The sequence below is a fragment of the Sceloporus occidentalis genome, unplaced genomic scaffold, assembly GCF_023333645.1.
Source record: "Sceloporus occidentalis isolate IW3139 unplaced genomic scaffold, rSceOcc1.0.p SCAF_19, whole genome shotgun sequence".
NCBI classification, from domain to species: domain Eukaryota; kingdom Metazoa; phylum Chordata; class Lepidosauria; order Squamata; family Phrynosomatidae; genus Sceloporus; species Sceloporus occidentalis.
The window spans coordinates 9,647,563-9,674,119 of NW_028316999.1; the positions used below are offsets into that span (position 1 = coordinate 9,647,563).

The window sequence follows — 26,557 nt, forward strand, 5'->3', positions numbered from 1 at the left end:
CCCAAAATGATGGTGATTATGATTATTAACCTATTTATTACAACAGACAACATGTGGTGGATGGGCCTGGTCCATGCTCTTCAGGGTTCCCCTTAAGTATCAAAAGGGCGCACAATCTGATACATAGCAAATGCAAAGGTCTGTGCAATGGGGCTAGTCCAGACTAACCTGTATGTGCCATCAATCTCAGCCTTTCTATTCACTTAGAATAGTGTGCGGTGCACCACTTTCCAGAGTGAATGCTATGTTGGACTGTGACTCTCATGACCATCAACCAGTATATGGTGGTATTAATAAGCATAATTGGAGCCTTAGCCATGTAACACCTGTGCACCCAAGGGTATCTTCTATTTGGACACGGTATCCTGCTACAGTGGGATTAAACACATACAGTGCATATATATATATGTATGTATATATATATATATATATAATGTCATTGTTACTAATCACAGGTCGGAATCTATTAGTCCACATATTGTTAGGTTAAGTTTATGAAAATGTTTTTTGAAATATATGCTGTTTTTTCCAACTCCCATGAAGCATATGTGCATTACACCGACAGTCATCTAATGCATTTAGCAAGGTAGGAGGAAGATGCTTCGGTGGGGAGGGATGCAGCCAGCCGCCCCTCCCCCCCGCAGCACAGTGTTAACAGCTTCTGTTCATTTCTCCACTCCCCCACCTCCACTCCCACATCAGCAGCACCGGGAGAAGTACTACTGCTGCTGCCTGCGAGAAGCACAGAGCAGGCAGGGGAGAGCTAAACTGCAGCTCATTTCACCGCTGCAGGGGCCACCGCTTCTTTCCAAAAGATGGGGGAGACATCTCAAGCTGTCTAAAACTTGGGGGGACTGCCCCCCCCACCTCTGTACAGCCCTCCATTGTTTGCTCATATGGATGTACTGTAAGCCTGATTTCCCTGTTTGCAGCTCCTAGGACTACACTGGAAAGGTAGGGTAGGGTGGGGTGGTTTAAAGGTCCATTTGTGTGATCGCTGAGGCGGAAGGTGGGCAGCCCCCCATCCCTCCTGCTTAAACCCACTCATGTCTTCTTCAACGGGGCCCAGAGGCCCTCGGCCACACACAGTGCCTCCCCCCATGCAAGATCTCCCTGATCTCAGCCATCTGACAGAAGAGGAGAGGAACATTATCATGGCAGTGATGGACCGACAGAAGGAGGAGGAGGAGAAGGAAGAGGCCATGCTAAAGTAAGAGAATTAGATTAAAAAAGGCGATCACGTTAATTCAGTGTAAAATTGGGAGCCAAGTGACAAGGCGATGATTTACTGTAGGTGGGTTGCATGAGATTTCATACGAGGTTTATGCTTTTGATAGAATAGCTAACAGTTCTTTAACATCTTCAGAACCGGGGGATTGCTGTGTGCTTCTCTAAGGCATGTCTTTTATCTCTTGCAATGATGTCATACCACTTGTATTCAGTGGAAACCGGTTCGTTCTATGTCACCAGCCTGCCATTCTTGCGGTCTGTCATTTTCATGCATTGACAGGTTGCAGTGCACAGCATCAGTGCATAACCTTTCCCATCTCCCAAATGCAGGGCTGTGCTCTGACACTGTAAAGTTATAAATAATAATCGATGATGCCTCCCTGTCTGTAGGGAATGGCCAATATGGCCTGCAGAAGACCTGTCCCCTCTTCTATTTACAGCACAAGGACCTCCAGGCCTATCAATCCTGGCTCCACTGACAATATGCAGAAATACTGGGCATTGCCTCCTTCAGATTACAGCATAGAGCAATCCCTCCTGGATCCAGTTCATGGGTAGAATGACCATTTCTATAAGTACATATGTATACAAAAATAAGCCACTCAAGCAGGCAGTATTCCCAATCACTCCGATGGTCCATCTGTGCATTCTGTTTATTTGAATGATAATTATTTCTGCGGACACCGTTATAAACCCTCTGGCATTGAATGCAAGTGGATAACTGACCTCTTCTTGGGAAAAGCTGACTTGCCACAGAGAATGGGGTGTGGTTGAATTTTCTCATGGTGTAAAATGTCGAATAGCACACTGTTTCTGGATTTTCGTGTATTGACAGGCAGAACAGTTAGTAGCCATTTTATACAATCATTTCTTTTTTTTCCCCTTCTTTTTATCTGACAAAAAAGGCCCACCGGTAATATGGAAAAGGTATTACTGTGCATAAGTTGTCCTTTTTTCTTGGTTTGATGGAATAATTCACATATTTGATGGGCAGAGGTGGACCATAGAATCACAATGGTAACAGGAATATGCAATACGTTATTTTACGAAATGATTTTTCATATCTATAAATATAATATACCCTGAAAATTAGATTTTTGGGTTAAGCGATAACTCGCGTGTCCTGTAGGCCTTCCGTTAAGTACTACAAAGAGCTACAAGGAATGGTCATACAAGTAACAAGTCAGTCTATATAGTTATTATTTAATGAAATAAACATATATATAAATACTTTATTGGTGCCGCACATATAGGACTTTCTTATGTCTTCTGGCTGTTATTGTAGATTTAGGAGATTGGAAGTGCTCAAGGTTCAAGAGGGATCACCGTCCTCCTGCATGGGCAACCAAAAGAATGGCATGTGAAGGGGGCAGGCCTGGTTACTGGTTGCAATGGAGAACATTAGTTTTTTGGTTAAAAATATGATGGGTTTCTCCATGTGTATGTGGTTGAAATATAGAATTTGGAAATAAAGGTCATGTGTTATGTACTGCCATAAAATCCCAACTTATGATTAACACCATTTCAGCGGGAAAAATGTTCCAATAAGTCCATGCTAAGTACGGAAATCAGAAATTTTAATTTTGCTGTGATTCATATTTGATGACAGCAGGGTGTGCTAACCAAATGAAAAAAATTACAAAATGCTCTATGGTATTTTTTTTTTTAATGTATCATCTTATTATCTGAAGAGGACTGTGCAATAGGCTTTATATACATGTTGGGCAAATTGACTGGTTCATAATCCTGAATATGAGATGTATCACTGGAGCATTTAATATCAAATACTGTGCGGTGGGTGTGGTACAGGTTAAAGAAAAGAACTCCAGTCTAACATTCACGCTGCATTTCTTTCAGGATAATAAGTAAAATATTACATCCAGTCAACACACACACATTGCATTGACAATACCCCTTAGATTCTTCATGATAAACATCCTTTAACTTGCTGGTGGTATAATATGTTTATATCTCAAGATATCAGTACCTACGTTACACACCCTTATTAACTCATTGTGTCTTTAAGGTATTTCTAGGTTTTTATCAATTTGGGGCAGCTTAGTACTCCATGTGTTTATCTTTTTAGTATGGAAAGGATAAATAGTTTATTAATACACATGTATTAGCGGTAAAATAAGTGGTGTGTGCTTGTGGATGAGTTTTCCAATATGAGTTATCCCTCCGGTGCTCACTGAGCAGTGAAAGGTTGTAATAATGCAAACACACTGCTTTGCCTAGTATAGATTTATGAATGGGCTGATCTATCCCATCCTAGCATTGGCTTAAAGAGCATTCCACACTATAAACCCATTACATGCTGCATAGTTATAAAGATACTCAAAGTTAATGTACATCTGTTGAACAACATTGTCTAAAACATGTCTCTATCTACCCACTCAATCTGACATTAAGGTTTGTTACTATGTTTCACTGTGAGAATCTTAGAAGGAGAGGACCTCTAAAGGTTACCGTTCATGAAGATGCTAATGATAATACCATATGGGTTAATATCTCTGTGGTCTGTTTTAACCTTGGGAAATGTATCTGCGTGTTTGCTGAGAAGGGAGACTCAGTGTAAGACAATGGGCAGACCGATTACTAGAGGGGTTTGGAGGATCATTTTTGGAATACAATTTTAAATTGTAAGCTATGTCCATTTGTTTATATACAAAGAGTACCTTTTTTCCAAGGTTGGGCCTTTAAGGCATAGTGGATTTAAGGAGTTGAATCCACAACTCTCCTGCCAACTCTTCAGTTCTTTTTAGTGAATAACCCTCCCCCCTATCTATCTGTGATTGATACACCTGTGCTCATGGTTATGCTGCATGGCAGCCTTTGAGAACATGTTTTATGTACCATAGTATTTTCTGTGGATGGCAAGATGTGGTGTTGTGAGTGAAAAAAGCCCATGACCTGGTATTTAGCTTACCAGGTCATCTTCTATTATTTGGTTTAGGGATTCTGTAAACTGTGTAAAAGAATATTTCTTCCCCCTAATTTTTTTGGCTAATGCTGGCACTGTAGTATGTCTGATACTGTAGATGGCTCCTTGCAGGGGAATAAAAAGCACTGGTAGCACATATAAGGATGATTGCATGATTCCATTGCCTGTGCATGCACACGTACACATGCGCTACTGTGACACCCAGCTAAATACGTTCATTCATTGAATCAGCTGTGGAGCTAGGCACCGAGCACTGCTCAGATTTCACTGAAACAGGGATAGGAACAGTAAATTAAGTTTACTACACTGATCACTGAAAACAAATGGGGCATGATTGTCCCTTTAACCCTTATAGTGCCAACCAGGTATGAGATATGTGTTTTGGCAAAGTAGACTCCAATGACCAGCCGGTGGTACTTTCCCCTTACTGCATAATGTTGATGAGGATCAATGGGGATGTAAGCCGCAAAAGCTGGCGTACAATAGGTACGAAAAGCAGTTCAAAGGTTAACTATACTGTATATATCCTTTTATACCTAGCTTTTAATTTTATTTGTATATTTATAGATTGTACACAATTTTATAAGCACCTGCCCTGAGATATCTTATGTAATGTCACCTACCTGAGCTTTGTGTGCATTTTACATATATGTACAATGTACATGTGTTGGATACATTTACTAAGAAGGTTGGGAAGTTTGACAAAGGTAACTAGTTTTTGTTACTTATATTATTTGGTTTGGAATAAATATTCAAGGCCATGGGAAGCAGTTTCAGAATATTATTCATTTAAATCTGTTGTGGTAGCCTAAAATCACATATGCAGTCCACATTACCTTGGTGTTTATTTTATTTTTCAATGATCTAGTGTTAAAATCCACAGTAATGCCATTCCGTTCAGCTTTAAATCATGAGTTATCAATAATTGTGCATGCATGGGGCATATACAGTATTTACAAAAGTTAGGGTAGAGCAAAGTTTTATCCAGTTTAATACCAACACCAACAATAACATACTGTTTCTATACATTTTAGGTGCTGCTTATTATGTTGTATTGTCAATATGGAATGACACAGTAGGTAAAATATAAAGTATTATTTTTAAGTGTAGATGGCCTTTTGCCATTCCTTTGTACATAAACACCACAGTACACCATGTTCTTCTGCAAACCAAGTAAACTGAATGGGTAGACTAGGAGCTGTCCATGGTACTGCAAGGACCAAACAGAAATCGACAACCTAGTTAAAAAGTTAAAGGAAAACATATCTCTTCTAATACAGTACTACTGGAGTTTACAATCTCTGCATTTTCAGTTTTTTATAAGTTGGATCATGAATAAACAGGGAAACAATAAAACCTTTTGTAATCCAAAACTATTAATCTACTCTCATCTATAAATGTAATCTTTTTCAGACATTACTCTATGGTAGCTAGCAAGCTTGGGTGCTGAAAGGTGATTAGCCTGTTATTGCTTTATCTACTGAGCCACAATGAGTTGTTTTTTTTAATCATAGTTTTCTGAAGGTGTGGTCAGTTTTATTTTTCCCAAAAGAATATACGTTGGGAAAAAAGATCTTTATGGAAGTTAAAAATGGCTTGGTTGAGCTGATTTGTAAAATTCCTAAATGCTTTAAAACCTCTTCTTCTGTTATTAACATATCATATACTAACATATCTGACCCTTGAGGCTAAAGTTATATAGTTAAGAATAATTATCGACAAAAAAATATAATGTATTAAAAAAATAACATATATATAACTATTCTTCTTGTATGAAAGGCTGGCACTTCAGTAATGGACAATTTGCATTCCAAAAAAGAAGTTGACTATTTACAATAATCCAGCATTTACACATGTCATGGGACCTTTTAACATCTAGTTGCAAAGAAGTAGCTATTTTCGGTAATGTGTATATACGTCTTGTTCAGCAGGGGTGAATATAACACAGGCTTTGTGGTTTGATTTGTAGGGTGATATTATTCAGAGGTGGGGTGTTTCACTTATTCTTGATAAATTGACAAAATTTGTCGTGTTCAGATTAATGACTATAAAGACTGGGAGTTTAGAACATTTATTTTATGACGGGTACAATGGGAAATAGCAAGTGGACTGCTCATTCGGACTAAGCAGAGAAGTATCGAGTAGAGAATTAATCACGCTGTCAGGTTTTGTGCCAAAGGGCTGTATGACATCACAGTGTCGTGCTCGGACCTCTGGGACTCAAATGATTACATTTTTTATGCTTTTGACAGGTGCTAATTTCCATTTAGTGCAAATTTTGTAATGTATTTCTGTCATATTTACAATTATCATCTCATTAGCTCTCATCGGTAGATATTTTTGTAGAATTTTTTTTTACTGTAGCAGAAAGGAACAGTTAAATTGCATTTGTCACTTTTCCCATATCCTACAACGTGGAGTTCACTACCTAAAAAAACATATCCAACTGTGTTCTACAGCATTACAAACTAACCTTATTTGTATAACATGCGGCCAAGATATCAGGACCCTGTAGATAATTGTGTGGCTTTTTGCCAGTGTTCCAACCTTCCCTGCGGTAGATTAGTCCCATACATTTAAACTAAATGAACCAATTATATTGATTAGAAACTGGAGAGGTCAACACTGAGAAAGTGGTGGTCCAAGCTAAAAAACAGAATTGAGAGATTCCTTCAAAGTGCAAGAAACTCCCTCAATTTTATGGGCATGCTTTCTCTCATGAGAAACGTAGGCGATGGGTAATATTTCAGTTGTTGTTAAGTTGCAGCTTCCCTGACTCACAGGTAGCCTCTGCCGAGCCAAAGGCCTACTAGGGTCATGACAGACTATAGAATGCAAGTCTGTGTACTAAAATTGATAAAAAAAATAACACTTTAGTACAAGAGTTTCACTGTAGGGAGTAGACAATTTGCTTGTACTCCTTACTGGACTTAAGGACACTGTCATGCTATCCCCAACAATTTGCAGTTCAGATGTTCCCCTGAACCCACAATAATTTTTTTAGATTAGTTTACTGATCTGATCATTCTCCTGCCTTTTGCACCTCAGTTAACCCACATTATAATTGCTTCTTGCAGATGAGAAGTGATTTTAGTGCAGCTCTGAGTGTGCATTTTCTATTAGTGTCTCTGGTTAAAGGAACATGTTGAATACCCCCTCAATAACTGGCATAATTTATGTTTCTGTAAGCATACTTATGCTAGTTTTAAACTATAACAGTTTTTTCCACAGAAAAACTCAAGAAATGTTCAGATTCCAATCTGTCAATGTCAGTCTGCTTGTTCACCCACCAGTTTGTGACCATTCCTTAAAGTGGCAACTTATGGTAAGCCATCTGCCGTACAAGCAAAAACAATTTATCTACTGGGTCAAAAGTATACTTTTGGCTTCGAAATCTCCAATATAGAAACTGTTGCTCACATAAAAGTCCTGTATTCCATAACTATTTCCAAAAAAAAGTATTATCTGTATTTTGAATTATATTCTTATTTTATATAGATCAACATATCTCATTTTCTTATTTTGTACGTGAAATAAACCTACCTAGGTTTAAATGTATCAATCACCAATGGTCACTTTTAATTTTCTCCAACTTAAAAAAATGAAAAGTCACATAAAGAATACATAAATATTAGGTCTTCTTTTTATGCTTGCACACACACTTACACTCAAATTCACACACACTTACAAATTCATGCTCACACACTGTCAGCCTTCTTTGAGCTGAAGGACTGAACCCCCTTCTGCAGTCTAGTCATGCTTCCTTGTAGGGCTAGACAGGGTGCCTAGCAAGGGCAGCTCAGCTAGAAGCAGGTATAGAAATGGTGTGCCGAAAGTGGACAGTCCAGGGTAAGCAACAGATTAACAGGTCAGATGCAAGGTCAAAGGTCAGTATCAAACATGACATCTTAGTTCCAGCAAGAGGTTAACTTAGTAATCAGGCAGAGCTGGAGCGCAATTGAGAAGGTGAAGTCCAAGTAACAATAGCCAGGTCAAACTGAATAAGTAGACAGGAGCCAGGGAAAGGAGGAGAACGGAACCAGGAACAATTGCAGAACTAAGGCACAGAGGTCAAACTAGAGACATATTGCAGTCACTAACACTAAAGACAACTGAGCAACTTACTGAAGGTGTCAGTTTCTAGTATCCCATAAAGTATCTCCTGCCTAATATGGATGCAAGCGTGTACATATATAATTGTGTATTAGCATGAATTTGTATGTGTAAATTTACGTCACACCTAAGCCCTTGACCATCTAGTTTTAGACTATGACCTCTTGTTCTAACATTTCTCCTGCTTTCTTATAACCCTCCCTCCTGTATTTTGTTAAATCCATTTAAGTTTTTACATGTTTCTATTTAATCTCCCTTCTCTCATCTTTCATCCAAGCTAAACATATAAGGATCTCTTGGTCTCTTCTGATATTTGTTATCCTGCAAACCACTTACCATTTTTGTAGCTCTCCTCTGAATGATCTCTAACATGTGAATACTCTGGTGGTGGGGTCTCCAGAACACAATACTCTTGGTGAGGCCTGGCTGGAGATCTGTAAAATGGTTTAACCACCTCCCTCTTTCCCACTTCCCTCTCGCTATGCAACCCAGCACCCTCCTTATTTTTTTCCAAAGCTTTATTGCATTGTCTGCTAGCCTTTACATCATCAGAAATAATTACTCCTACGTCACTTTCTTCTTTTGTCACTGGCAGAACAGGGTCCCTAATATTCTGCCTGGTAATTTTTAAGTCCCAAGTGCATCATTTTACATTTATCAACATTAAACTGCCGCTGCCACACTCTAGACGTTTCTTCTAATTTACCTGAATCATTTACCAATTGGCTTGTTTAATGGAACCCAATGAAATAAAAACTGCTTTTCTTCAATGCTTAACTATATTACTGTATACAACTCTGTATTTAAGGCTCAGATAAAATGTAGGTCCTCCTACGTAATGGTTCCTTGACAGTACAGTTTGAAATTGGCTAATTGATAACAAGTATAGAAAAATAAATATGTAAGCCTTGAAGAGAACTCGAGACCATTAATCTACAGTCCCTGACAGTCTTATGTCTTCTAGACGATATAACTGAATATCTTTCTTTCTAATATGACTACTTAATGCTATTGTCGTATTGGAAATGTTTTTAGGACCTTCTATTTTAGCAGAATAATTCAATTTAAGGCAATTCAATATATTTAATTAGTATGCATTTAACAAACTTCGAATGTTGTGTGCTTCTGCATTTCTATTTTGTGGCAATCTTAAGTGCTTGTGATGTCTCTGTGGAGTGCAAGTGCAATAGTGTTCTTTAAACACTTTTTTATTTTTAACAACTATTTGATGCACTACTATAATTTTAATCTTAACCCTTTAAGGACAATGGGCAGTCCCTAAACCCATTGAAAACGCATTTTGAGCCCTTACATGTACGGGCTTTGTCATTAAGGGGTTAATACATCTGACATTATAGACTGATCTTTCTACATAAACAAAATGCAGTTTATGTGTTTAGAAATTAAACTTTGTAAGAATATCTACAAAAAAGATCAATATAAGGCAGCATTTAATGTTATCCATCTGCATTTGAAGACTGCATTTGAAGGCTACCTGGCTCTTGCCAAGACCCATCTGTAAGACAGTTGTCATTAGTAATATTTTAGTTATAGACAATTGTCGTCTAAATGTAAAAGAAAAATATACCAGCACACCTTAGTTATAAATGCAGTGGCAATCTATTAGCATCAATGACCATCATGTGCTGTATAATCCCAGTTTAAATATACCGTGTTTGCTCGATTATAAGACGACCCTGATTATAAAATGCCCCCCAAATCTGAATATTAATTTAGGAAAAAAGGAAAAGCCTGAATATAAGACAACCCTATAGGAAAAAAGTTTTACCAGTAAATGTTAATTCATATAAACTATTTTTTTAATAAAAGCTATGATTGAGAAAAATATTTTGGTTTTATTTCCTTCTAATTTCCAACCTGCCCCCCCCAGTTATGCACATCTGCCCCAGAAATGCCTTATACCCCCTATATGCCACTGTGCCCCATGATGTGCCTTTTAACCCTATATGTCACTGTGCCCCATGATATGCCTTTTGACCCCCTATGTGCCACTCTGCCTCCAGAAATGCCTTATACCCCTATATGCCACTCTGGCATTTAGAGGGTTAAAAGGCATTTCTGGAGGCAGAGCAGCATTAAGGGGGTTAAAAGGCATTTCACAGAGCACTCTGCCTACAGAAATGCCTTATGCCCCCCATTTAACACTCCCTTCCCCCGCCCCCCCCAAACTTACCGGAGCTTCTGAGTCCCCTGTCTTGTAGCCGGGGCAGCGTGTAGATGTCTACGCGATTCGCGTACGCAACTTACGCTGCAGCCGGAAGGAGGTGCGGCTAGCAGCAGGGGTTGTCTGCGTCCATCGCACAGACCTTCCCCGGCTGTCAGAGATCAGAGTTCCCCGCACCGGTGCGGCACCGGCACCGGTGCCGGGAACTCTGATCTCTGGGCACTGGGCAGCGTGTGGAGCTCTACGCGAATCGTGTAGACAACCGGGGACTCAGAAGCACCGGTAAGTGGGGCGGGGGGGGGGGCACGAGGATCCAGGTCCCCTGCAGCTTTGCGGGGGATCTGGATCTTAGTCGTCTCATAGTCAGACCTATTTGAGGTCTGATTATAAGACGACACCGATTATAAGACGAGGGTTATTTTTCAGAGCATTTGCTCTGAAAAAAACCTCGTCTTATAATCGAGCAAATACGGTAATTTATAATAGACATATACAATACAACTACTCTCCCCATAGGAACTATGAACTGATTATATATTATACAAAACTATGCATGTTATTACTTGCTTTTTTGTGTTTATTGTCTTCTATGTTCTATGTTTGCCCACAATCGTACACTGGCTTAATACTCCTATCTTTATGTGCATGCATCTGTACATTAAGGCATGGTGGACATCATGGCATAATTACTTCACATCTCCATGTTTCCATGGCAGACCCAAGTTTTTATTTGCGCTTTTGCATCACGCCTTTGATCTTTGCCCTTGATAGAGGCTTTTTGACTCAAAATGCTGGGGAGATCACATGAGTATCCAATTTCTATACTATATATTTATGTATTTTTATATTGTAACGACATTGACAGGTCCACTTTAATAATAAATACATTTTAATACAATTTTAAAAATAAGAGGCTTGGTGAGGTGTTACAACTTTACTGTTAGGAATTGGAAACATGACAGCAATATTTCTATTCATTCCTTGGCAAAAACAAGTGACAGCTGGGCTTAAAAATAAGTAACATTTTGTTTTTATCATCTATTCTCCTTACGAAGAATGTCGTGGTGTGTAGGCGCAGAGTGTAGAATCTTATCATCTTTAAAGGGGCAATTCATACTAAGCGGAATGTATTTAGGGAGCTTTTTTACTTTTCATGAGTTGGCTGTGTTCTTGCCCCAGGCAAATTAGTAAAACCTGAAAAGCACTAGGGGGGAACTGGGGTAAAGCTAACATCAGTTCCTGTCCAGCATTACGGGATTTTGGTGGAGGAGTAGATTTAACTGTTGACAAGCCAGCGTTTGATATATTATATAGTATTCGGTAATCATCTTAGCCCTGTTTGAAATAGCATGGACCAGGCCCAGACTGGCCATAGGGCACACTGGGCAAATGTTATGTCTTTCACTTACCATTATCACAGCTCATATGACCAGTCTAAACGTTTAATATGCCCCTACCTGCTGGATACACACAACTGTATGTAATTTATCAGCCACTGGCCTTTAAGGGCCAGAGCCTGTTTTTATGGCCAATGTGTTACTGATCACATTCATATTTTCCTTTATGAATATAAGTGTTGCTTTTTTAAGTAGAGAAGAAAAAAAAAATTGATGGAATTGAAAGACAAACAAGTTAGAGTCGAGGAGCAGGTGAAGCAGACAAAGACAGTTTGGTGGACTGAGTGAAGCAGAAGACAATTTGTAGGAGCAGGTGGAACAATGTAAGGGCATGTTGTAGAAGCATGTGCCAGACAGCTTAGGATAGCAGGTGGAGAAGAGAGCTCCCTTAGAACAGATACAATCATAATGACAGAAAAAAACTGTAGAAGGACGAAAGGAAGAATACGATACATTTTCATATTCATTTTACCTCTCACTCTAAATCCCACCACCCTTCGATCCTACCATCTGCTCCAGACCTTGTTTCTGTTTAGACCTCCAGTTATGGAGGCCGCTGCTAGGTTTCATTGAGCAAAAGCATATAAACACCAACTTTAGGTTCGAGACTTCTTAATCATATTTATAATATACTTAGACTCATCCAAAAAAGGTGAGAATAAATTGAAACATATTTTCAGTAATGAATTTGCCATTTAGTTCCACCTTTGTGAAGAGGCACTTGAACTTTTCCTGTAGTTAATCAATAGTGTAATTACATTTGGAACTGCAGCATGGAAACGCCTGTACAACACATTAGGAGTTTTAATGCTAGAGTGCTTATTCTGTATTATTGCGTTAAATAACTGTAATTCTAATATTTGCTTGCATTTCTGGACTTATTTATATCTTCACGTTTCCTGTAATTTGCAAGCACTTTCTTTACAGTAAATGTGAGCCTTCAACCATTTGTACTGTACATATGTTTTCCAAATACATGTCGCAATTTATTAAAAAATCAGTATGAAAAAGCAACAAATATTAATGCAATCACAGCATAATAAACCTGGTTTCACATGACGTAGTGTTGGTTCTCCCTTATAAACAGATTAAGCAGGAGGTGGAAGGAGTGAAAAACATATTCCTTTTAAATGTATAGTTTTACATGAGTTGTGGGTTTTGAGGGACAAATACATTTTGTCAGGTATTTTGTGTGTTTATGCCTGAAAAAGAATATATATATATATATATATATATATATATATTTTTATTTTTTTTTTCTTTGGAACCCAAGAGCTGCCCCTGCTGTAGCACTAGAGACCTTTTGCTAATACATTATTTTATTGTACATATAGATAGGTGAGAGGGCCGGGTTAACTGCTCCCCTAAAGCACTACAGCTTTAAAAGGGCCGGTTATGGAGATCAAATCAGTCTATTTACAGTATAATAAGGAGGTCTGTGCAGACCTCTGTATATCTTTCCCTTGTGAATTAATAATGTCATACCCCAGAGCATTGTACAAAGAAGGTCTAGAAAAGAATAGGATCCCCTTCTCATGGTAATTCTTGGGGGCAGCTGGGGTTTTTGTCCTGGGTCAATCCTGGGGCAGTGACCCCTATAAATATATCATTTTACATATAAAAATACTTACTTAGTTCTTAATGTTATTGTTCTTTTGGCTTTCTCATAGCGAGCTTATATCTTCTATCAAAAAGAAAAAGACCTTTCGTGTATTTAAAATAAGTGCTTCTCTGACAGTATGTGTTTTTGCAGCTCTTATTGTTTCTTACAGATTTTGTATGTATGTATGAATGTGAGTTGTGTCATAGTGTGTGTGCATGGATGTGCAATTTTGTATGTGTGAGCATGCATGTTTAATTGCGTGCATGTGTGTGAGCATGGATGTGTAATTATGTGTGTTTCTGTGAGCATGGATGTGTAATTATGTGCGTTTGTGTGAGCATGGATGTAATTGTGTGTGTGTGTGTGTATGTATGTGTAGGTGTTTGTGAGCATGTATGTGTAAGTGGGGTGGAGTGTATGTTAAAATGAATGTGTACATGTGTGTAATTTGTGTGTGTTTACATATGTGTGCCAGAGTGTATGTTGGAAGGGGGGGGGGCAAAGATGGCAGAGACAAGTTGTTTAGGGACAGTGATGACACAGACCAGCCAATGGAGAGCCCCAGGGCAATTTTCATACCAGGGCCCTATGGTTTCTAGTTATGCCCCTGTTTATATAAATATAATATATCCATTTCATACATGCTTGGACAGTACAGTTTAAAGTAGCTTCTGGAATAGGTAACGTACCTACAGCTGTAGACACTGTGTCAATTTATAAGAACTATCTAAGCAATGTATTTTGTAAATGCATACTTTGTACATACAATGTATGTTCAAGTAACATTTACTTTTTTACAATAACCCTTTTGTCACTCTTGAACTGATGCAGGGCCTCTCAGCGCCATTGCACTTTAACAAAATGTCAGTTTATAAATGCGTTCTAGAGAAAATATAGTCGCCGGTGATGAAACAACCCTGGTAGAGTGACTGGAAGGCTCATTTGTAGTCAGGGAACGTTGCTCCGTGCTGTAGCGTGTACGTGCAGAGAGTAGAAAGGGTTGAGTGGGCAGTTGGCAGTCATTCATTGTCATTGATTGCCAGTCATTCATAAAAACTGCAGAGCTGGGGAGAGGTGGAGTCATCATAAAAAGCCTCCGAGACACTCACTGGAGACATCATTTTGCATAATCTAATGTGATTACAGAGGCGACTGCTATCCTGCACCATGAATATAATGAAGAGATGTATGATAACATGGAATATGATTAACTCTCTGTGTGCGAGAAGGGCTTGCAGCTCATGGAAAAGCATTGCCTTGCATACCTCTCTGGTACGTAACAGGTTAAAGTGGACTCCTGAGCTGGAGACATGGAAAAAAAAATCTCTGCAAGGCCTGAGCATAGATCATGTTACATACACCTATTCCAGTGCCTATCCTTATGTTGCTATTGACGCATAGAGATGTGCATCCTACGAATTCGAAACAAACAGAATAAAATTGAAAATACAAATATGTTAAAACAAATCCTGTTGGATACGGTTGGTATTCATTTTACAACGCACATTGTTATTGTTCTATTTTACGAAAGCCATATAAAGGTGAACGGACCTCTCATGGATCTCCTGTAGCTATAACTGTTCTCCGAAAGCGAGTATGTAACCCGTGTATTTAATTATACATGGTCAGTGGAATAACAAGCGCTTCAAAGAGCATGAGACACAAACAGTCTGGTGCAATCATTTCCTGAAACGTACTGCTTTCGGAATTCGTTTAACAAGAAAGGGTGCTGAAAGTGTTGAAAAAATATCACGTTTTTCCTTTTCCGGTACTGAACTCCCTAATTTAGGGTTAATTCTCAAATATTCACAGGATTCACCCGTCTCCTTTCACGCGGCATGTGAGCTCTTGTGCTCATATCTGTTTATAGGTCTAGTTTTAAGCACTTTATTTTTTTCCTGCTTTGTTCATAATAAAATACGTTTGCTATCTTGCTCTGAAATAGGATTTCCACACTGGGCATCATTTACACTATTAGAATAATGGCTTGATTTATAATAAACTTGTAAATAGTTTTTCAGGTCAAAATTAATAGCTGTTATACTGGGATCAAGGAAAACAAATAAAAGGCCGGAATATACAGCGGTCAATTAAATCGTCAAGCTGTTAATTTTCACTTTTTCAACGCTAAACATTTTCTTCCCCACAGGCCTGTGGTGCTGAAATACCAAAAGGCATGTTATCTGATGGAAAATGATACCAAAGAGCTTTCAGGAGAACTTTCAATACTTTTCAATTATACTATTCATTTACTACAGCAAGCTTGTTTTTCAGAATGATATGAGATATTTAGATTAAAACTGAGGGACCCCTTAAAAGCGCTGTTCCATTTACGCTGTCGAATTTACCTAATTGTGTAACTAAATTCTGCATTAGAAACAAAATTCCTGGTAGTGTTCAATATCTAGACTCTTCCAGAAAGGAAATTTGACTGTTTTATATTTTTTATGTGAACATTTGTCATTTGACATACACTGTTGTTGCGTACAAACTAGAGGAGACAAAAAAAATGTTTTGCTAGTATTCTATGCACCTTACGCTTTTAGTACCAACCACCTGTGTGATACACAGCAATGTGTTTACCTTGCCGAGCCAGGGCCTCCCCTTCTGCACCATCGACCTTACTGCTCAGCGCCGGGAATCGATGCCTTTTAAGAATGCATGACACAGGGCCAAAATGTCATAGGACTGTGCCATGATTATTGATCTGCCTTTTTCAGCTGGCCCATTTAACAGTAGTGCTAGCCCAGTATATGCCACTGGTGATACATGGTTAGCAAAATTGACCCAGGATCCCAACCACGTATCTCCTACGTGATGGCGCCATAGGGTTCCCTCTCTGCTATCACTTTTATATCCGAGGTGCCCTCTGTCTTGAGTGCTTACGGTGCATTTAAATGTGCAGGCTTCCTCAACAGTAAACACGATGCCGCAGATCAGTCACAGACTGGTCAGCTGCTTTTCCAAAATGAAAAACAAAAATAGGTAAAATGTTGCGTGCTATGCCTACTTGCTACCATAGCAATGCTTTGTATTATTAAAAAAGCGAGGAGCATTCTGCCACCTGATCACTTTGATCAGTTTGATCACTGATAACATGAAGGGATTTTTGACATCACAGGTGCTCCCTGGCAATAGCACCCCCAATAAAAAGATAAATAAAAACACTTTAAAACAAGTTATTTATTATATTTATAGTATTTTACCATGTATCGCCTACATGAGTTTACTTTGCTGTCTACATGTACCGGCCAGGCTTCCCAAGGGGGGAAAAGGGTCTTAACCCTGGCCGCTTAAAGGCTCAATGGCATATAAATTATTTTCCTAACCAGATGTTACGGATGAGAAGAACTACATTCATGATAAGGAATAATCGTAAGGAATAATCTTAGAGATCCTGAATACAGGAAGGTTGTAATGGTGTAATATATATGTATTTTGCATATTTTAATATGTAAACATGATTATACAAGTTTATTTTGTTTACTGAAGTGCCAAATGTAAGATTTGCAAAAAAGAATCTGCAAAATAAAATTGTTGCATTTAAAGTTTAATGAAGGTAATATTTTGTTAGAAAAATAAACAAAACCATTAAAAACCATCGTACATACAGAATCGTAGAAAAGTAAACCGTAAACAGTCCTTTTTGTTTTAAAAAATGATATACAAATTATATTGTATGTATATATTGTATGTCTGTATGTGTGCGTGTATATATATATATATATATATATATATAGGTGAATAGTAAATCTAAACAATGTCTGGACTTTGCAGCATCTAACCAACAGGCAGGTGTAGGATCTTAGTGGTGAACTGGATATAACATGCTCCCAGTGCACATTCCACTGATAGTCAGGCAGGGTTTCCCAAAATGAGGGACAAGAGTGGCAGGTGCCCTGGACCAAGCTTACCTTAGGGCAGTAGGGCACTGCATCTCAAAGCATCCCCATTTTTTTAAAAAAATACATCATTTAAAGAACCATGGTACATCAGCAGATAACAAATACTGGTTGACAGGGCTGGGGAGGACATGACTCGGGAAAATTTGCCAAGACCCTATAATCATTAAAGATGGCCATGTGGCCAGGGTCAGCCTTATGGTGTTCTGAGAATGCAAATGACATGGAGGCCTATATATGGAAGCCTAGTTTTGCACGCCAGTATCAAAAATGGGGATTTTTCCTATAGAAATGCAGTTTAGTAGAGATGAACATATGGAAAATGAATCAGAATCTGCAGTCGTGATGTGACAGCTTCTAGCTGTATTTGAAATAACCACATTGTGTAGCTTTCTGCACTTTATACAGCTTAAAGAATGCTTCTAAAACACATCTTAGAGCAAAGAAAAACAACAGGACTGACTGACTCTTGTTCATTTGAAAAGAAATCCCCACACTGTTGGAAAGAAGCAGGCCGTTGTTTTTTAAATATACAGAATGGAACCTGCCGACGCTCTGCTAGTGATCTAGTACTGGGCAGAGAGAACAATAAATATCCTGATAAAAGCCAAGTTAAATACACACCTGTCTTTTAATCAATTAAAATAACATGGAGGAAAGTGTGCTATTTCTACTTTCTACTAGATTCTTTCTAGATTTTATAGTTCAATACAGATTAAAAACATTATATGTTTTTTAACGCAGCATACAGTATGTACATACCTGGGATCTTCTCAGGGCAGGACACATCTCCCTGATCTGACCCAAAACCCAGGTAACAGGACTTTACCCGGAGGCTCCCAGGTATGCTTATGTGTTTACCGTAGACAAAGCAATCATAACTACTTGTTGTCGGGATCTTCATTATCTCTACTCTACTGTTCTGTTGTTGATTGGTTCAGGCAGTCTTTGTAATGGTGATGAGAAAGGAGAGAACTACAGGACTGGAAATTGATATGCTAAACAGGTCTCACCAATGAGGTTATATATGATGTGCTTTTCGAGCTTTTCGTTTGGTTTGTGCAGGCTGAAGCCATACTGTCAAACAATGTGATGCACTTTCTCCTCTTGGCAAAGAACATTCCTGATTGGTTGAGAAGAGCACCTATTTCTTAACTGGCACAGAGGAGGCATCAACGCATATGGCGATCATCTGAGTCACACCTACTTTCCTGTTGTCACATCTGTTTTCTCTCCTACACAATACACTTTCAGTAATCACGAGAATAGATTTGAAATATAATTTGCATTTCCTCTGTTTTTGACATTTGTCTTTTCAATGAAAAAAAAAAAATCCATGCTCATTTTAACATTAAGGACTTTTGTCGGTTCTTAAGTTTGCCAGAATTGTAGTGCACTGTGGGATCCACATGATGACCACCCGATCTATTGTGAGATCAGCTTTTTTTACTGTCCCCTGCAATTCTGAACCATTCTACAATCCCCAATAACGCAATACATGAATGTAAGAATGGGCATGAGCCCTACTGGCCCCTTAACTTGGTTTTATATTTAGATTCTGATAATCTACACGTAAACGCTGAACATCTGATGAAGATAGTTCCATCTATACATTTTCGGTCAGTTTAACTTCAGACAAATTGTATTTTTAGCAGTTTTAAAACATATTTAAACGAATTACTGTTTGACAAGATCTGTTTATTGCGTCTTCACACTTGGGTTATTTTTAGGAAAATAGTTGAGAACAAGTTTCGGGGGTTCTGCATATTCCACACATTCATATGTTTCCTTTTAAGGTTGAACCTGAACCTTGACAACTGGTGTAGTTGGATGAGACTTGATTCCAATCCCATTTTAGCCCAGTTCATCAACGTCAGAGAAGTGAAAGCTATGTTGGCTCTTCTCTAGTTTAGTATTTTGGATGTGGCCAAGAACTTTTCTTGTTGGCCAAGTTAGTCAGACTATAAACTAAGTCAGGGAAAATGAAGACTCAGTCAGTTAGGGATAAGGATAATGTGGCTAACTTTACTCTCTTGAATGGACACATTACCTGTGTCCATTCAAGAGAGTACATTTACAGTAAGTGTGAATGCTTAATTTAAATGTGAATACAAATATATTTTTTTATGTATATAATATAAAATTTTGTTAGGTGATAGACCATAGGATACTACTTAAAACACATATTAAAGCTATTATTATTAATGCTATATATATCTCTATTTCTCTCTCATACCTCTCTCACCCTCCATACGTGTATGCCTTCATTCATACACACATATATATATATATATATATATATATATATATATATATATATACGATATATTAATGGAAAGATTCTGGAAACTTCAAGGTATCCACAGTGAATACCAGCCTTTTCACCCTACATTTTTCAAAGGCTGTGATCAAAAATATATTACTATACACTATATATTTTGGCAGGACTTGTACTTCAGTAATTTCACATTGCTGCACGGTTGGAAATAGCAGACAACCTTTTACAGTTTTTATATCAAGGTGAAAGAGCAACACAAAAGCCGAGTACAGGGCAAGCGTCCTGTCATGTTAGATGTTGTTGAATGGGTAAGTATCTAAAAGTTAAAGAAGCACAATTCAAAGAAGTGAAAAATAATGATTTCCCCCGACTGTGAAATGATACCGGCTTTTATGTAAGTCTGGGAACTTATAGGATAACTTTGCAAAGAAATCTAAAGATGCTGTTCTCATCAGTAAAATATTTTTTCTCACTTTATTGAGTTTAGAATTACGCATGTGCAATTTCATTGTAACTTATATATTCGTATAATATGTTTGCCATTATCTGGTAAGCATTTGGACATGCAAATGGATATGTCTAGGGTCCCTTACGGTCACCCGCATTAGCAGGGATATGTGGATTAGATTAAGGATATGCCCGCTCCAAAATATTATTTTACAATAGCTTTGAAAAAATATCTTTAAAAAATGTAACTGAATTAATGATTTAAATTAAATCCAATTCATAATCTTTATCATTGGCATCTGATTTTACTTACTATGGTTACTATAGCCGTAATTAAGAATTTCTTCTTAATTAAACTTGGGCTGGCGTTCAATGACATGCTGCCTGTTAGGTTACCCTATTACAAGCACCATACGCAATGAGAGAAGCCTTAATAATATTCAGCATACTTTTTCATCCACTTCTGATATTTAGAGTGTAAGCATGGAAAGCAGAATCATGCACGGCAGCATTAGAGGAATTTACATTAGTCTATAATTAGACGGAACACTATGATTTCCTTATTAGTAAATACTGTAGGCATCGCCTTGGCAAAAATTGGGAAGAGCTTCTAATGTAGTTGTAATTATAGGAGCCGTCAGCTCTCATGGAACAAGTATAAGACTATGTAATTATTCCCTCGTTTTAATGTTTTAATTGTTTTAAATTGCATCATCCTTAAATTAATTTAGGGTTAAATGAGCAGTGTTCATTAAATACATTTAGTTGCCCAAAATTCCCACTGTCTGGTCATGCTGGATCACTTGATATTATTGAAGGATTGCTATAGTTTTATGGGTTGTGCCAAGTGCGAAAAAGTAGTTTATTTTTGTTTTTTGCTAGTATCTATAATATATCATGTTTGATGTGGTATTTAAGTAACAGCCTTTACTGATCCTTCCTTATCCTGAAGGTGCTTGAATGTATAGCAGTTGCATTAAGATTGATTTTTGCTATATTGACAATACTAGTCAAGTGATGTTGGGGCAAATTTTCAGACTAATTATATGAGGATAAACTTATACTCTAGATAATTGTTCAGAGCTGTTGAAATCTCTGTAGCTCTATTTCATAGAAAGGTATCTAAAATTGAAAACACTTTATAAATTATATTCATCCTAATATGCATAGTGCTGGAGAATTGCCCATTTACTCCTTGGCTTAAGTTTTGCATCACAGAACTTGTCCAATGGTCCAGACGCTATCATGTGCACATCTGTATTACATACCACCAAATGTCCCTCTTTATGAAGTCCCTTTTTTGAGACCCATCTCCTACAACCCCTCTTTCTTTCATCAATGTCTCTTTTTTTCGAACAGCTCAGAATGTGTGGTGGGCTGTAGTGTATTGCAGTGTTCTATAGCCCTCAAAACAATGCGTGTAAAGCATTTAAAAATTGTTCGTGAATTAAAATGTGTAAATAAAATACATTATTATTATTTTAAATGCCTTAGTTTCATAGTTTGCTATAAATAATATACAGTCACACAAAAAGTCTTGATAAAACCCTGTATCATGGCCACGCTCCTAGCCAAGCCCCTAAATCAAGGGTCCTTCTGTAGCCATTTAAAACATTGGGAGGTATGGAAAAATTCCCCATGATTTGACTTCCAATCTGCCTTTCTATTAGAGCCAGGAAAGTAGTGATTTGTGCATAATAGTTATGAATGAATGTATTGTTGTCTTGAAGGTAAAATGCTAAGCTAATATCTGTTTTACAAAATGCAGTGGCACTTAAATTTAAAAAAAATATATGTTTGTATAAAGACTTGCACCATAGGGATGTTAGTGGTAAAAAGTAGGCAAATGATTCCACACGAGCCTCTGCTTTTTGTAATGAAGCATAACATTGTGAAATGAATGCTCTGGTGTTTAATTAGTTAAATGGATGTTTTTTGAGTGGTTTTGTGTGATTGCAGTATGGGGCTTTTTCGGTGGTTTTGTTTCATGCTATTATTCATTATTCACCCTGAGGCCACTTTACAAATCATTTGCAAAATACTTACAGTAGAGTTCGTTTCCAATAAGCATTCTTAGAAACCTCCCAGGACTGGCTCCCAAAGCTTCCCCTATCGCGAGGTTTGGCTGTGATCAAGGGCAGGGCTAGCTGCACATAGGGGTAAGGCTAGCCCCAGTTAGACCTTGAGGGCCAAAGAGTAGGCTGGAGTGGCATAACCTGGGAAGGGAGTTGGCGTGACCAAATGCTGCTCACCAACTTGTAAATTGAAGATAACCCAAACCCCCTAGGTGAAACCTGGCAAGTTCTAAGGTATGCTAACAAGAACAGTATTGGGTCTAGAGTATTTTCATAATCGATTAGTTGGCCGATAATTTTTCTGACTAATCGGATCAAAAATAAGAATGTGCAAATTTTTAGTTTATTTAAAATAATGTAAAGAACAAACTGGGTGTTAAAAACAAACATCAAAAACATAAAATTTACGTTAACGTGTCATTAACCCTTTTATCTCTATCACAATGGCATTTCCCTAATTCCCTTCTTATTTTACTGACATAAGAATAAAAGCTACAAGAACCCAAACACAGTATTTCTCAAACTAGGTTTTAATTCATATGTAAACTATTTCTTTCATATTTAATAAAAACTGACTGAGAAAAATGCATTTCTTGTTTTTATTTCCTTTTATTTGCCAACCTGCCCCCCAGTTCTGCACATCAGACCCCAGGCTTGCCACTCTGCCTCCCTGATATGTCTAATACCCCCCTATATGCCACTGTGCCCCCTGATATGCCTTATACCCCCTATATGCCACTGTATCCCCTGAAATGCGTTATACCCCCTATATGCCACTGTGCCACCCTGATATGCCTTATATCCCCCTATATGCCACTCTGCCTCCCAGATATGCCTTATACCTTCCTATATGTCACTCTGCCCCTCTAATATGCCATATACCGATATGCCTTATATCCCTATATGCTACTGTGCCCCCCTGATATGCCTTATATCCCCCTATAAGCCACTATGCCCCCTGATATGCCTTACACTCCCCTGATATTCCTTATGCCCCCCCTCCCATACTCCCTGGTGTCTAGTGGGGGCAGCCGGTGAACCTCCGCTGCTGGCCGGGACTTTCGCTAGAGCTTCTATGACTGAGCACCGCTCAGCGCTGGTGCTCCATCATAGAAGCCCAGGCAGAAGTGAAGTGCAGTAGCGGAGGTTGTCTGCGTGCATCGCACAGACGCACGCCGGCTGTCAGAGAGGAGTATCCTCCGCAGCGCTAAAGGCGACCTAGATCCTCCTCCCTAGCAGCTGGTGGCCGTCTGCGTGATGCACACAGACAACCACCGCTTCTGCCCTCCACTTCTGCCGGTGCTTCTATGATGGAGCACTGGAAGGTCATGTGATGCCGGCGCTCCATGATAGAGGCCCCGGCAAAAGTGGAGGGCAGAAGCGAAGGATGTCTGCGCGCATTACACAGACGCCCGCTGGCTGTCAGAGAGAAGGATCCGGGTCCCCTACAGTGCTGCGGGGGATCTGGATCTTAGTGTTATAATCCGACCTCTATTTGAGGTCGGATAATCAGACAAAGGGTATTTTTCAGAGCATTTGCTCTGGAAAAACCCTCATCTTATAATCGATAAAATCGATTCAACTAATCGATAATGAAATTCATTGACACCGATTTTCATTACCGATTATTATCTATTTTATAGATTAGTTGTTTCAGCCCTAATTGGGTCATGCTTATAAAGACCATTTTTCAGTCAAAGTTCTATACACATTGTCATCTGTTGGAACACTCGGTTGGTTTTCATTATGATTGTTTAAAAATTAGAACTAGATTTACTTTTTTAAATACTGTGCAGAAATCTTGGTTTACTGCCCTCAGGTCTAGTTCAGAGCCAGTCTAGGCCAGGGATTGCGAAAACCCAGGCATTCTTGGTCTGAGCGACTAGAAATTGCTTCTGAGTGTACCATACTCAGGGGCTGAAGTGCACCAAAGTGTTTGGAGATATAAATTTACTTGTGGCAAGATGCCGGCTTTAACTTATTAATAGGAGCTACAGAATAGAAGTCCTGCTCAGAGTTGAAGCATCTATAAACATAACATAACAGCAAATTAAATAAATGTACTTACTTTGTAATTCTGTTGCTTGTTTTTGTTTATCAATTATTTATTAAATTAGCAATCAATTAATCTGTGTATTTATCTTTCATTTCATTAAATTCATTATTTACCAATGAAATATATATATTTAATAAACAAACTAATGTATTCCTTGTTTGTAAACATCTGGGTCCTACATTATTTGGCTGGCTCCTAAATCTAAAATATTTCCACCAGATAGTTGCCCCCTTTCAGAAAACATGTGACAGAGTTAACCCTATTCTTTACTACATCCCTAAGAATACTTACAGATTAAGGCTGTAAAGTAAGTAGTAAATGGATTAAATCCTATAGTGACGGAGCATCAAGTATTTTGTTACCTGGGGTGACAAGATGTCCCCGTTTTAGGCGACTGCCAGCTGATCAAGACTTCTCTCCGGTTTCTATATGTACCTAGAACTATCCCATAAAAGTAAAAGTTCTAAACATATTTTTTTTAATAAAGTGCCATTTACCATAGTCTCCACTGATACCCAACCCTCCTAAAGATGATAAAATTCACCAGCCTGATATAGATGCTGCACTGCAAATGTATCTACCACATACCAAAGATGTATGGTAGTGTTGGTAGTAATCTGCACCATAATAACTAGCAGAGCTAAATTATGCTAATTATGTAGGTTGGCCAAAGTGGGCAGAGCTTTGGGCCAGTGGGTGTGGTCAATTTTTATGTAAGTAATTGATAGCTGTGAAGTGTCTCTGGAATTCTTTTTCTCATGTAGGCATCAAGTTTATTTCCAATTACTAGACATGTGCAAACGGGCCAAAAACGATTCGGATGAATTCTTCGAATTTCGTTTCCTGCCCGTTTGCTACGGCTGAAAGTTTGGGGGCATTGTTAATTCAGGAACAACATTTTTGCCCGATGCCCACGTTATGTCTGCGGAGATGTGGATGAAGAAAGAAGATACCAAATTACGGATTGAAGAGAGAAGAGAAGGGAGAAGATAGAAGAGGAAGATGCAGTTGAAGTGGTCAGCAAAGAGAGTGAGTGAAAAGTCCGGGCTGGATTCAGACAGCTGCATGTCGTGGAACTGCCAGAGTGTAGTGTATGGCTATGTATATCCATTCGGTAGCCATGCCAGTGTCATTCAGCATTTATTTTCATCCCCAGACTGGCTCTGTTTGAATCATATAATTAAAACATTAAAATTTACCCCAATTTTATTTAAAACAGTTTATTTTTAGGCTGTAAAGCAAGGTTTTGTTCTGCCAGGATGCTGTATTTTTTAAACCCCTCTACTAACTTTACTTTAGGCTAAAAAAAGGTGGTTTAGTTATCAACCTTCATTGTTTAACAGGATCACAACATATGGTGTGTAAATAACTTTCCATAATGGCAAACATTTACAGATGACCATAATGCATATTCAGTCCTCCACCTAACAAAAGATTGTATGTTTCATTACTTTTTACGATATGTAGAAGCATCTGAGTTGAATAAAACACATCATAAATATCAAATACGCAGTAAAAAATAAAAATGGTGTTAAATATAGCAGCGCACTGAAGCATTGTATGGTCATCCACATTCCCTTTAATCTGTCAATGATTTATACATTGGGAAATTGATCTAGATGATCATGCTTTAGTATTGGTGTCTTGAGAGCACTGTATATGTTCTTTTTGTAAGGCTGGTCTTTGGGAAGAGAGGGCTATGGTAATGAGGTCTGAGCACTGAGCCATTCCATCAGTAAAACTAAATTAATTATTTTCTGCGTTATCTAGCAGTATAAGTGCTACCTATAAATCTGATGTAAAAAAGCCTAGAAATTGCGCCTTATGGAATTCTGTGTATAGAAAATATACTACAGCTTAAGGGGAAATAAATCTGTTCTTTTTTGTTAATGGTCCATTTAGTTTTTTGGAAAGGTGAATAGAATTGGGTACAATGAAGCTTCATTATCTCCACAGCTTAAAAAGGTGAATATCAAACTTCAAAATGATGTTAGATCTCTAAACCAATAAATGCAAATATTTAAGCTCCAATATACATTTTTAAATAAAAATTTTAATATTTTAGACACTCAGGATTCTGTAGACATACATACTGTAGAAAACATTATATGTAACATTGTTTCCGTAGCCAATTGTAGTCATAACTCAGCATGACTGACCATGTAAGCTCTGCATTATATGCGTAAGGCAGTGATTATTATCCAGAAGCTTGTGACAGCCTGCAGACTTGGTTTTTTTTAAGTCCACAAAAACTTTCTGAAATTTAGCTGATGGGCAGTTAAAAAAATGGAATAAATCATAGAAATAACCAAGCAAGAATGACTGAC

The 26,557-nt window shown here is 38.2% G+C and overlaps 1 protein-coding gene across 1 annotated transcript in view; it reads left to right on the plus strand.

Moving 5' to 3' along the window:
* Window positions 1-1,046: 1,046 nt before the first annotated feature.
* LOC149302382 (regulating synaptic membrane exocytosis protein 1-like) overlaps window positions 1,047-26,557 on the plus strand; it is a 179,831-nt gene continuing 154,320 nt past the window's right edge. The window contains exon 1 of the mRNA XM_089482487.1: window positions 1,047-1,210. Within this exon, the coding sequence (XP_089338613.1) occupies window positions 1,047-1,210 (164 nt within the window). The remainder of the gene's footprint in view (window positions 1,211-26,557) is intronic.